Source organism: Rhizoctonia solani, chromosome 6 (genome assembly GCF_016906535.1).
Source record: "Rhizoctonia solani chromosome 6, complete sequence".
In the NCBI taxonomy this organism is placed as follows: Eukaryota; Fungi; Basidiomycota; class Agaricomycetes; order Cantharellales; family Ceratobasidiaceae; genus Rhizoctonia; species Rhizoctonia solani.
This window is the reverse complement of record NC_057375.1, coordinates 952,869-966,207: the sequence shown is the minus strand read 5'-3', so window position 1 is coordinate 966,207 and position 13,339 is coordinate 952,869. Positions and strand designations below refer to the sequence as shown.

The 13,339-nt window shown below is 47.2% G+C and overlaps 4 protein-coding genes across 4 annotated transcripts; 1 reads left to right on the top strand and 3 right to left on the bottom strand.

The window, feature by feature from the left end:
* Positions 1 to 38: 38 nt before the first annotated feature.
* RhiXN_05760 (alpha-amylase) lies at positions 39 to 2,235 on the bottom strand (the record flags this gene model as incomplete). The annotated part of the gene is made up of 15 exons (XM_043325576.1): positions 39 to 120; positions 184 to 435; positions 488 to 527; positions 581 to 657; positions 724 to 918; positions 973 to 1,102; positions 1,152 to 1,240; positions 1,301 to 1,355; positions 1,409 to 1,432; positions 1,486 to 1,501; positions 1,551 to 1,591; positions 1,643 to 1,663; positions 1,724 to 1,759; positions 1,809 to 2,051; positions 2,112 to 2,235. 15 exons carry the CDS (start codon positions 2,233 to 2,235, stop codon positions 39 to 41), a joined length of 1,425 nt encoding a protein of 474 aa, XP_043181008.1.
* Positions 2,236 to 3,470: 1,235 nt separating this feature from the next.
* On the bottom strand, positions 3,471 to 5,708 carry RhiXN_05759 (alpha-amylase; the record flags this gene model as incomplete). Its single annotated transcript, XM_043325575.1, has 15 exons — positions 3,471 to 3,552; positions 3,623 to 3,874; positions 3,928 to 3,967; positions 4,021 to 4,097; positions 4,155 to 4,275; positions 4,327 to 4,403; positions 4,459 to 4,588; positions 4,636 to 4,736; positions 4,785 to 4,839; positions 4,889 to 4,912; positions 4,972 to 4,987; positions 5,040 to 5,080; positions 5,133 to 5,153; positions 5,205 to 5,240; positions 5,291 to 5,708. 15 exons carry the CDS (start codon positions 5,706 to 5,708, stop codon positions 3,471 to 3,473), a joined length of 1,491 nt encoding a protein of 496 aa, XP_043181007.1.
* A 981-nt stretch (positions 5,709 to 6,689) lies between these two features.
* On the top strand, positions 6,690 to 8,929 carry RhiXN_05758 (ATP-dependent DNA ligase; the record flags this gene model as incomplete). The annotated part of the gene is made up of 12 exons (XM_043325574.1): positions 6,690 to 6,787; positions 6,837 to 6,883; positions 6,945 to 6,964; positions 7,024 to 7,430; positions 7,480 to 7,836; positions 7,886 to 7,959; positions 8,008 to 8,039; positions 8,097 to 8,183; positions 8,233 to 8,469; positions 8,521 to 8,622; positions 8,678 to 8,787; positions 8,839 to 8,929. The coding sequence occupies 12 exons, from the start codon at positions 6,690 to 6,692 to the stop codon at positions 8,927 to 8,929; spliced, it is 1,662 nt and encodes a 553-aa protein (XP_043181006.1).
* Positions 8,930 to 11,797: 2,868 nt separating this feature from the next.
* Positions 11,798 to 13,113, bottom strand: RhiXN_05757 (uncharacterized protein; the record flags this gene model as incomplete). Its single annotated transcript, XM_043325573.1, has 5 exons — positions 11,798 to 12,264; positions 12,320 to 12,361; positions 12,426 to 12,737; positions 12,788 to 12,945; positions 12,992 to 13,113. 5 exons carry the CDS (start codon positions 13,111 to 13,113, stop codon positions 11,798 to 11,800), a joined length of 1,101 nt encoding a protein of 366 aa, XP_043181005.1.
* Between the last annotated feature and the right edge of the window lie 226 nt (positions 13,114 to 13,339).

Genomic DNA, 13,339 nt, shown 5'->3' with positions numbered 1-13,339 from the left:
TGATTATATAGAATAAGGGCGGGGCAAAAACGAAGCAGTTAGCTCTTGGCACCAGTGTGGTAGGCAAGCGCAGTGCGAGCGGGCACAGTCACAGTGAAAGAGCCGTTGGAGATTGTCACCCTGTAAATAGAAGTGCGTTCAGTTGGAAATAGTTGGTAACGAATTGAACCAAAACATGCTTACTTTCCGCCGGTGCAGTCACCACCACTTTTCCTACCGCTCACCACATCACAGTAGCTACCACTTGGGAGTGATGTCTGAAAAGTACGCGCCCACTCTCTGTCTTCGTTATTTATGGCTACAAAACCCGTGCTTCCGCGTCCGAATCCGATTTGCTGATTGGATTCTTGTACCCAATTGTTCAAGTCGGCAGTGCCAACTTGGTTGTAGAATCTGATCATACCAGCGATAGCATTCCAACGGTGTTGACATAGCCTAACGTGGGTTTTGTTAACGCTCTTAGCAAAAGCAACAGCTGGGGACGCACCAGCCATTAGAACCCCCGGCACCATTGCAGGTACCATATGCTGCAGTTGAAATCAATAAATCAAGTAAACTTGAAATATACACGACCACCTACCACCATTAGGAGCTCCCGCATTGCTATCATTGAATTCATAACTGGAAAGAATAGTTGGAGTGCCATAGGGATAGGACCTAATGACCTACGTGGTGAGACACCTTGGCAAAAAAGAACCCGTGCTGATAAAAATAGTGACCTACAACATGAAAACATGGGCTAACGTATACGTATTGCCTGACTTATAAGTCAATGCGCTACCCCCTCGCTCTTGGTCATGATTCGTCACAAAGACGTTGGCCGAATTGGATGGCAACCACCCTCGGTTCTCAATCCCACGAAGTCCGGCGATTCCATCTGATATGAATGCAGCCTTTAGTGCCTCTGGGTACCGGAATCTAGTTTAGGCTGGTGTTAGTATTGGGTGTATAGTGCATATACGATATCCATACTCTTGAACATCACCGATGTCGGTGTACATGCCAGCTAGAGACCCTTCAGTATCGACGATCTCCTGGGAAACATAGAGTGGTCGGCGGGAAAGTTTGCCCATAATCGCACGAATATCATCGGGGTGCATGTCTACATAGGCTGACTGAGATATGGGAAAAATTGGGGTGAACGATCTTACGCTTTGCCGCGTCAAGGCGTAATCCATCGACGCCAAGAGTGAGAAGGTCGTTCGTGAAGGCAGCAAGTTTGTCTTGCACATAAACTGATCTAGTATTCAAGCTATTCTACGACTTAGCACACATAAACACGTTGTAGTTTCAGACTCACTCGGCGAGATTGACCAATTCGCAGTTCCAAATCTGGTCACGATCGCCCCAGTTTTCTAAAGAGCCATTTAGCATCAATGCCTTTTGACTGCCCTGCCGAACCACTCACGGATGTCATCATTATTGGTCTTTCCTAATGAAGATAGCTCCATTAGTAGGCTATCAGTATATATCTTACAAACGTACCGCAATGGTGGAAATCCTGCGTAAGCTAGTCAATAAACGTATCAAGTGAGCTATGAAAGACTTACGTTCCAACTAAATAACCCAGGGTAGTTGTAGTGACTGAAGTCTGTGACACATCGATTTGAAGCGGTTCGCTAAGGCAAAGGTCTAAACTTACGAGTTCCAGCGTTACCAATACCTATAAAATGATCATGAGCACAGTCCAAAAAAGATACGCTTCTATCTTAGATATATTCACCATTCTCCACTCCGGCCATGTGATTCCATATCATATCTTTTGCTAGTGAGTGTACGTTTATAACCTGAATTGGATATGTACACACCAACCGAGACCTTTACGCCTACGCTTTTGCAACGACCAACCATTTCCGCAAAATCGGAGCGCGAACCACGCCTTGACTGAAGCTGATAGCTGACTGCCTGGTAGTCTACCCACCACTGGTCACCACTTAAATGTTCCTGGGGAGGATTGACTTGGACAAAGCCGACACCTGCTGGTCCCAGGAAGGATTCGCACTCAGCGGCGATACTCTTCCAGTTCCAGCCAAACATTTGTACCAAAACCTCTGGCAGATAGCAGAGTCCGAGAGTTAGATTGTAGCTCTTTCATGGACCTGGGTACACACTATTGTCATTATTCGGACTCCGTCTATGTATTCCCAAGGGCGCATCAGAGCCAGAGCAGTTACGAGTAGCATTCGCCGAGACAGCAAGGAGGGTAAGAGACGCGAGTGAAGTACGAGTGAACATCGAGAAAAAGAATGAAATGCAAAAGAATGATAAAACAAGCAAACAGACGTTGGGAGGACAGCCCGAACGCACCTTCGATATTATATACGCGATACGTCTGGACCCTTGGTTTCCTTTCAGAGACGGCGAATACACGTGACATCATTGAAACACGCGAGGATCGTTTGAATTAACTTCCGAAGAACTGTTTGTATGATACGTGCTTCTATGTTAACTGGGGGCTCAATTATTAAGGCCGAGCTACGCCATGAGAGCGAATGGACAAACCTATTATCTACGATCTATAATTCCCGGAGAACCGAGCATTCTTTCCGCAATGGTGAAATTACTCCCCTACTTAACTATCGGCCCTGTTTACTTTCCGTGACAAACCAAACTCGCTCTACCAAAAATCTATTAGGTGATGGCAGACGTTAGCCAGTCGTGCCTCCTTTCATTTGTGAACAATCTGACTCTGAACCATGGCCAAGAAGTAACGCTATTTTGACTGAATTTATAGAACAGATGCCTTCAAAGGAATCGTTGGGTACTCTCCTTCACTAAATAGCTCCTTTCTTCCTTTGGCACAGGGAGCTACAAAAGCACACATAAGCTAGACGACTTGAGTACTTCCAAGCTCAAAGTTGAATGATTTGGTAAGTGTGTATAGAACAGTTTCTAATGAAAACGTGCAGAAATAAAAATAAAAATAATAAATGAACGGAGGTTCGTTAGGCCCGATGAAACAGATTTTAAAGCCGTGCGCTGCATATGGGATTGGTAATCTAGTGAACACTTGAGACTTTATTATAGTGTATATCTATCAGTTTGCATGCATGCCCTGGGATCTGCGGGAAATTTTATCCCATAATGCTATTAACCAGCAGCAAAGACCCGAAGTCCTCGTTTCGTGGACTGAATCAGGGGGGATGAGGAAAGAAATAGGCGATGAGGATATATGCGCGCGAGACAGCCCGGGCACGGCGCAAGTGTGAACTGCACGTGTAAGCTCCGTACAACTCTATATACCAGTTCCGATAGGGATGTTGCTCCCTCTGATATAGTAATACAGATAAATACAATACTACGTTCTCTCATTATTTAGGCCTGACATCTGATCGCCCATATAGCGACGAGGATTGGAATATATTGATTAAGTATTAATACCCTAATATCTACTGTAAGCGAGTTCGAAATCAAACGCCATTGCCAGTGGAGTAACCAAAATGATGCGTAATTAGAGCAATGTAAGTAAATCAATACTTGGCGCCAGTATGGTAGCCAACTGCACTGCGACCGGGGATGGTCACGGTAAATGAGCCATTAGAGACTGCAACACTACGTTCGACAAACAAAAAAGAAATCAGTTAAATATGGATGGTAATGCGGCCAAAAGTGATCATCGTACCTTCCTCCAGTGCAGTTGTTGCCTTCCTTCTTCCCACTTGCCACGTCGCAGTAAGTACCGCTCGGGAGGGACGTCTGGAAAGTCGACGTCCACTCCCAATTCTCGTTGTTGATAGCAACAAACCCAACACTACCACGACCAAACGCGATTTGCTGGTTGGATCCTTGTGCCCAATTGGTCAAACCAGCGTTGCCAACTTGATTGTAGAACCCAATCATTCCGGCGATAGGAGTCCAGCGGTGTTGGCACAACCTGAGGTGGACCCTTTAGTGTTTTTCATAGCATAGTTTGTAAGAAAAACGCACCAGTTGTTCACCCCTCCCGCACCGTAGCAAGTTCCGTATGCTGGTTCCATCAATATTGATATGTATTATCTTATCATGCAGCTAAGTACCTACAGCCGTTTGGAGCACCCTCATTTTTGTCATTAAAAGTATAACTGGAAAGGATAGTTGGGGTGCCGTAGGGATAAGATCTAAAACCTTATCTAGTGAGACCAGATAAATAGGGGAAGTAATATTGTCCGACTCACAGCATAAAAACGTGAGCCAGAGTATAGGTATTGCTCGCCGATTTATACGAAAGGACAGCTCCGTCGTGTTCCTGATCATGGTTTGTCACAAAGACGTTGGCTAAGTTGGATGCCAACCACCCTATACCAATACTATCAGGATAGGTTCTGGTTGGATACAATGGTTACCCACCCCGATTTTCGATTCCTCTCAATCCTGCAATTCCGTTCCAATTAAATGCGTCCCTCAGCGCTTCAGAATAGCGGAACCTGAGACAAGGCCAATTAAGTATCGAGAAAATCTATATGCACGAATCTTTCGTACTCTTGGATATCACCGATACCAGTATACATGCCGACCATAGAGCCAGAGGTATCGACAATCTCTTGCGTGATATAGTCTGGTTTACGCGAGAGCCGGTTTATAACCTGGCCAATATCCCATGGATGAATATCTGTGATTGCTTAGCTCGTAGCTCTACTTATCATCTTAGATGCTCACGCTTCGCTGCATCCAAGCGCAACCCATCAACACCTAGGCTGAGTAAGTCGTTGGTGAATTCCGCAAGCTTGCCTTGGACGTATTCCGAGTTGGAGTTGAGACTGTGTGTGTGTTTGAGAGAATGAACTCTGTGACGGAAATTGACTCACTCTGCTAGGTTGGATAGTTCGCAGTTCCATATTTGCTCGGTATCGCCCCAGTTTTCTTAATAGGCAGTCAGCATATATATATCATCACCATGTGTCCCGCTTACGAATATCATCATTGTTGGTTAATCCTGTATGGAACACGAGTTCTGTAAATTCATGACCGTTGAAATACCGTCAAGCTACATACCGCAATGGTGGAAATCCTGTTTTATATCGGTGAGAACGCGGTCAATTCGTTGTTGCAGATACACTCACATTCCACTGATACAAGCCAGGGTAATTATAGTGGCTGAATTCTATATTGCAACTATTAGACCCGTAGTTGGGATGAGCTTAGGGCTATCTTACGAGTTCCAGCAGTCCCAACGCCTTTCAAAAAATTCAGCCATAATCAGAAAGCCTCACGGGAGTTCAACTAACCGTTGTCAACACCAGCCATATGATTCCATATGGTGTCTTGGGAAACATTAGCCAAGGTTCCATTTTGGAGTAGATTTGTCACATACCAACCATGACTTTTACACCCGCCCCTTTGCATTTGTTGATCATCCCCGCAAACTCAGCGCGTGACCCTCGCTTTGACTGGAGTTGATAACTGACTACCTGGTAATCCACCCACCATTGGTCGCCGGCTAGATGCTCTTGAGGAGGGTTGACCTGCACAAATCCGACACCGGTAGGGCCGAGAAACTGAACGCATTCATCTCCAATACTATTCCAGTTCCAGCCGAACATTTGTACGACGATCTCTGTAAACGGAGCTTTCAGCACGATGAGTTTGCACGGTTGTTGGAAAGGTATCCCACTTTTATCGCTATTTGGTGCACGTCGGTGCATTCGCTGGGCCGCATGCAAATGAGAGGAACGACGAGCCGCATTGGCTGATACGGCGAGCAACACCACAAAAGAAAGCGAAGTGCGCATCTTACAGAAAAATAAGGAGTGGAAAAAAATGAGTTGTTCGGGTAAGGAGTCGATGAGGGCGTGGCAACACGATGCCGGGTACTCTTAAGATCTTATATTTCCCGGTTCCCCCGGACCTGTTCTTTTCTAGCAATGACAAATTTACCCCATATGCAGCGGAGCTAGGAGGGGTCGCGTCTGTTAATTTTGAGAGCTTGAACTCCACGAGACATTTGAGACCTTGATGACGACGGCGTAGAGCAGACAGGCAAACTTTGAACTCGACTCTGGATCATATTCGCGTGCATAGGTAAAACAGTAACATAGAGAGACCGTAACATACGTCTCATCCACGAGAAGCTCCCAAGGCGCCCAGTCGGGGTTTGGTTCTTAGCCTGACGACTGATGTATAGTGTTTCGACGTGCATGATCATTATTGCATATTTGGCCGCTTATCAATCAAGCAACCAAACATAGTATATCCACGGTCAACTGTAAGCCACGGCAAGTTCGACTTGGACGAATTGGTAGCAGACGCACATAGAGCATCTGATAAGGCAATCCTAAGTATGCCCAACACCTCTTTTTTCTTCTCTGTTTTCTTCCAATAAGTGTATAAGGCTACGAGTACATATTCCGACAATACCATGAGTATCGCAAATCGGGTATCAGGTATAACAATTGACATTCGACACAGTATGCCCGCTCTCGCATACACCAGAATCTGGGTTATAAGCTGATATCCATTCCTATATTTGGTGAGCTATTCGAGGGAAAGAGGATACGTATGGAGGACAAATTATCCAAAAGTTGCTTACGTTTTTCGGGGCCGTGTGTGTGCTGGACTTTTACCTTTGATTGATTTGGGGAGTCATTTGCTACGAAATATCCACGTGACCTTCTTGTGGATCAACATGATGAGCACGGCCAGGATGCCCGAACTGAGACTATGGGATTGAATACGGGCGTAGCACCCCAACAAAGCCACTGTTCCCAACCACCATGTCCGACCCATTGGCAGTTCTACCTGGCGGAGAGATACCAAAAAGACTTTTGGCTGATGGCGAATCGGTCGAAGTAACCGGCTCTTCAAAATCGAGGTAAGTATGCTATATCATGCGTAGTGCTCGTGACCTATATTGTGTACAGGTCCAAGTATACCACCAAGCGCACTGATACCCACTACTACTGTTCTTGTAAGAAATTTCGCAACCTCTGCTTCTGGCGCATCTAATAAGTAATGGAACATTTATCCAGGTCCCGCCTGGAGAAATCAGGTCAGTAATCCGGTTAAACGCCAAGTTGATAGCCATTCTGAACGGGAAAATTCACTCAGAGTGGCGTCAAGGTAGAACTACGGACTTGCAAGCACTTGAAGGAGCTTTTGGGTGACGCATACGAGGTCGCGCGAACCTCGTCCAACAAACCTGCACCCAAACCGGCTGACAGGACCCAGAGCACAAAGAAAGCTAGTTTACCACCCAGCAGCAACTCATCCGCTCCTTCAGGGTGTTCAACACGATCTACACGCGCTAGTAAACGTAAATATTCCGACGATGAACCTGCCGAGGATCAGAAGAACGACGAGGACGTACCCCAAGCTTCCGCTGACAATGAGGACGCCGCGAACATCAACCAAGATACACCAGCCACAGATGCCGACGACCTTGCGGAAATCAACGGGATAAAACCAAAAGTGTACATGCGCGATGGAGAAGAGCGCGAAGCCAAGAGTCAAACCAGGTGAGTCACTCAAAGATAGGTCCGAATTCTCGAGATTAATTGGTATTAGCTCTTCCACCTACAAGATCAAGCGTACTTGGGATCATTACTACTGCACCTGCCCCGCATGGCGCAACCAAGGCGGCGTCCCTGTCAACGCCCGCTCATGCAAACATATTAAAAGTATTCTGGGAGAAGAGTATGAAGCAGCCCGTGCGAAACTCAAGAACCCCGATGGCTCCAACTCGCCTTCATGCAAGGACAGTCGGCCTTCCAAACGAGCCAAGAAGGATGGTGCAAATTCGAGTGGAAATGGAGGTGGCAGTACCAAGACCGTCCCTCAACTACTGCTGGCGGTCAAGTGGGATTTAGCAACGGGATGCGACCCCACTGGATGGTGGATGAGTGAAAAGTTAGATGGCGTTCGGTAAGAGATATTCATTCCAAACTGCAGCTCCCAATTAATGATTTTGTAGTGTTTACTATGACGGAAAGAAAATGTGGAGTCGGCTCGGCAATCCGTTCACACCCCCGCAGGAGTTTCTTGACCGTAAGTTTAATCCAATAGTTCCCAAACTCATATTAATTAAAACCCTAGGTCTTCCTAAGGATGTTACATTGGATGGAGAGGTAACCTTTTCACAGGGTTTGCATCGGTTCACATGTGCTAAACTTGGCATTCTACAGCTCTTCGGAGGGCGCGGGAAATTTCAGGACACAGTGTCAATCGTCAAGACTGCCAATTCTCCTCACTGGAAGAATATTACCTTCCAGGTATGCCCAATACTTCACTCTAGCTTCTACATAGTTCAACTTTTATTAGATATTCGACATCCCCTCCCGTGGGTCGGAGCCATTCGAAGAACGTGTTACCTATCTAAAGAAACACTTTCAAAACATTCCTCAAGTAAATGTCGTTGAACAGACCATGTGCAAGTCCAGGGATCATCTTCTGGAGACTCTCAAGGACGTGGAGCATGATGGAGGCGAAGGAGTTATGCTGCGCCAACCGGGAAGTGAATACGAGGGGAAACGCTCGTCTTCACTCCTTAAAGTCAAGGTGAGTCGGCGAGATTTTGGTTTCTAGCTTGTCTGAATACAGTCATCGTAGACGTTTTATGATGGAGAGGCCGAAGTGGTTGGGTACGAACCCGGCAAAGGCAAGCACAAAGGTGTGACAGGCGCCCTTAAATGCGTAATGGCATCTGGCAAGGTAATCGGCATTCGTTCATTATTAGTCAACGCTCCAACTAACCCCGAGGATTCAGAAATTTAGCGTTGGGTCAGGATTGACCGATAAACAACGCCGTGTACCGCCCAAAGTCGGGACCATTGTAACATATCGCTTCCAAGAACTGACTCGTGATGGAGTACCAAGGTGAGGAACAGTGTCGGGCGATTAGCACTGGTTTTCAACCTCTCTATTTAGGTTTCCCACATTTGTCGGTATTGCAATCGACAAGGACAAGCCCAGTGACCCTTCGGTCCCGGATAATCACATTATAGGAAGCAGTAATTGAATTCACCATGATCCGTGATATCAAATAATTGTATACCCCTTTGCCAATCGCATTCTGAGGCAATACCATTGTTTAATCGACTTGATCAGAATGAACGCCGAAGATTCAGAAGTGTGATATTTTTATTCAATACAAGGCTCAAGTCGTGATACTTGCCTCAAGATGTCTAGACCCACCAATAGACACCACATGCAGACTGCCTCCATCCAAATGCACAAGACGAGATACCTCGTGTGTTCAGCAATAAACCTTGTGGGTGCTTGACCTCTATTCGCAAAAAACTTGAAAAGAACTGAATTGTGCCAATGTAACTTGCAGAGCCTCGTATCTTTCGCAAAGGCTAAAAAACGACGCCTCGGCACACGCTCACCCACACAATCCAAGCGTCTAACTCTTACAGTCCCGATTACCGCGCAACGCGTCTATTTGAAATGATGATCAGGTCCAGCTGCTGTCAACAAACGCGTGTCTGTGACAACCGAGACCCCGAAAGCAATGGGGACCCTCCAAAAAAGCGGTGTGTGTGGCAGCTGTAGACCTGTTAATTAGACCTGCTGATACTCAGGACGGACCAGAACATTTTTCGGGGGATCCCCGAACCCCCAGAGTGATGTTCTCGCCAGGGTGTTTGTACGTACAAGTCATTGAATACACACTTCTGGACGCTACTTTAGAGACCAAGATCTGAATCGGCCCTAAAAATATACTACATGAGGTCTTGTGCCAAGGCATCATTGGGGGAACCAAGGGTGCATCACACCGCTCACCGTTAACCACGCATGTTCCATCAGGTTCAAGTCAATCTCGGCACAGACTCCCGTCAATTCATTTACCATCTTCCGATATAGCGCTAATCGATATGCACGGGCAGGTATCTAGAAGAACAAATGATCGCCGCGGGTACGCATAGATCTAGCCTATCGTGCGCATCGAGAGCCAAAACGTGTGTTTTGAAAGGTTCTAGTTACGACAACTTTGTGTATGCGTATGTATCCCACGCGTTCGAGAAGAGCGCTCGGCATTTCATGACGAATCAAGAATATGCCCTCGCCTGAACGACGTACTCCTTCTAGATCATGATGACTGATGATGCGCAGCTTGTGCTATACACCCTCTATTCAGTCCCTGCAATTGCATACACTTGCGCCTGTACCTTTTCCATATTCATTATGTTCAAACATATTCCCAGGAAAAAAGGATATAACGGATAAACTTATGAATAGAAGAAAAGGCTTTACATTCCAACTCTCGTGCATCTAGACGTCGAACATCTACACGTTGTAAAAATGCTCACATTGGACACGATGAACATATCAGGAAAGTATACCGAGAATATTGGACAAATAATTACCTTTGCCTCGTTGCGGAACCACGATCCTTACACCCGAAGAACGAGATCTAGATGATCTCGGCGAGATATCCGTCCAGAACGGGGGGTGAGGATGGATATTATAATACAATACAAACGTAAATTGGCAGCCTGATCGGGTCCGGCGCTTGTACTGCAAGTAGGTAGGACCCCAAATTGCGCAAGACGAAGGAGAAGAAAGCGGGGTAGAACTTGGGAATCCCAGTCTACATACAGTCGTGGATTCACGCAAGCCGAGAGGTCCTGGTCTCCAGTACCAAATGGGTTATGGGCCTTTTGTTTCTTACATGTCAAGAAGATACGAATCTGTTATGCGCAAGACAAAAAAAGTCGGCAGTTCTTGGAATGTACGCCCTTCGAATTCATGATGGTTTCCATTCCATTTATCTCCCCCCGCATAGATGATAATGGTACAATCCCCGAGCTAGGCCCGAGCTGAGTAAAGATAGATTCTATAAGGGAGATAAAAAGAACTTCGATAATAACACATGTGTGTGTATTGGACACACAAATTGCAACCTTGAAAGAACGGCATCGTTACGGCAAGGGGCTCGAAAATTTCGCGCGTGCTGTAGGGAAAAAAAACAGGCGTTGGGTCTCGAACTAACATATCCTGACTCCGGGTTGCTAAGTTCATATCCACAAAGTTTGCCGAACCATATAATGACAAGGTTCACAAAGACAGTCCCAGAAACAGAACAAAAAAAAAAAACAAATCAAGAAATGGGGCTGACTGTTCCGCCCAAGGAGTTTCCCAAATGAAATACATACCTACAACTCCCTCCTTCTCCCAAAAAGCAAACCCATTACATTGGGCAACCAAGCTGCCAATCCCGTCAGGCACAATTGTCGGTGACACGGGACACAACATCCGTCGTGCCACACGTGATCGCGTGGCCCCTGAGATGCCCCGGCACTCCCCAAAGTCCAGCCAAGCATATTGTGCTATTTTTGACAGGTATATGCAAAGCATCCATTTTGAAATGTATGCACAGATAGTCAGGGTAAACCACACCCGTCACGGAATGTTCGAACATTATATATAGCGCTGGATGTCGGCCGAGTTGGACGTTTCAATGTTTGAACGTTGAATAATAAAGTCTCTCGGTGCCGAATCAACATGAAACTGTCCATCTGGCCCCACTCTCATCAGGCAAAACATTTTCGCAGATTAGTCCGACGCATGAAACTCCGCTCGACACTCGCTTTGCCCAAACTAGCCCCACCCGCCCCTCAAGAAAAAAAAATGCCTCAAAAATGATACAATTTAAATGAACAACACTAACAGCCCATACAAAACAAAAAAATTCCCAAAAAGTGAATGCATAGGGGTAAACGAGAGGCGCGTCTCGAGTGGGTCAAATGTACATCGAGAGACAAGAAAAAAAGGGGACATGACATCAGAATGATACATCCCATACAGTGAAAGACATTGTCACTAAACCATCGTCAATAGTTCAAAAAGTTCCAAAAAACTGTCTTGTCCAAGGGACACGAGACTAGAGCGAAAGAGCGAAAACAGCCCCCAATGCACCAGCTACAACGCCCCATGCACCCAACTGCATACCCGGTCGTACACCAGCAGAAGACGACGACGACGTATTGGCTCCGCTAGTAGACTCGGGCCCTGCGCTCGAGGTCGGAGTCGTCTTGGGCGGAGGAGGCGGGGGCGCCGTCTGGTCCGATCCCAAAACAGGAGCCCACGCGGCAACAGCGGCCGAAGTCACATTGCTCGACGCGCCAGTATGGACCGTGGGCTCCGCACCACCGTACAGGCCGGAAGCGACGCGGGTCGTGTTGGACGCAAGAGTCCAGGTTAGACCGCCCATGACGTGCTTCATAAATGTGCTGTCCATCCACGTAGAGTTGTTGTGTCCCAGGGAAGAGTAGAACGAGCGACCGGGGACGCCTGGGCCGGGACCACCGGTTTTGATGACGGCGCCGGCAGCGTAGTCTTGGTACCACGCTGGATTGAGAGAATAAGATATTTGAAATATCATCAAAGGTCGAAGAAGGCTTACCGATTGGGTGAGGTTTTCCTTGGGCTGCTACGACATTGTTTTCTGGAAGCAGGATGTGTCAGTCGTGAGGAACGATGGAGAAGAGAACGGGGGGTGAGGGACATACCTTTGTACGTGGATTCGTCGACTGAAAACAGCAGTTTGGCACCCAGCTTGCGAGGATCAGTGGTGAAGCTGTAGACCTCTTCGTCAAACGTCCACCTGTCGGGTGTCGGGTTTGTAGCAGGATGACCAGTGGTCTCCTTGACAAACGTAGCGGTTTGGCGAGCAGGATGGTGATCAAATGTCGCTCCGAGAGATTGCGTCCATGGTGCCCATGGTTTTTCAAGATATGCGGCCGAGGCAGCATGAATGGCCGCATAATTGCCGCCCTTGGCTAAATAGTCTGCAAACGCAGTCTGACCCTGCGTATCGAATACTAGACCAAGTTAGGGGGGGTGTAATTAGGGGTGTAATAGCAATGCTCACTGTTGCCAGACGAATGGACAAACAAGAGGGCATCATACTGGGCCAAGTTGTCTGTACGAAACTTGGTCTGGTCCTCGGTTGCGTCGAACGAGATATTGTAGTATGGGGCCCATACTTGCAGTTGCTGGATGGCCGTTGGGATCGAGTCGTGTCGGAACCTGGAAGATGTGAGCCAAGGCATATAGAGGCACAATAGGGGCATACCCATCGGTGTAGGTGTACAGCAACACCTTGGCCAGCTTCGGGTTCTGGTAGTCAGTGCTCGACTCTTGGGCAGCGACGAAAGCGCCGAGAGCAAGGACAGCAGACACATGCAAGAACACCATTGTGGTCGTGGGGGTCGTAGGAAAGTGACAAACACAGGGGCAAACGAGTGGTCCGGTTAAATATCTTGAGTAAGAACGCCCAGGCAAATGAATGGATGGTCGTCGGTCCTTCAGAAACCAGAGAAAAGCATCTCCCCACAGAGACCCCCGACACTCCTCCGTATCCGATCAACTGGGTTGTCTCCACGAACCCGCACCCTTGATCGGCGACGATCCCTGATTGCAG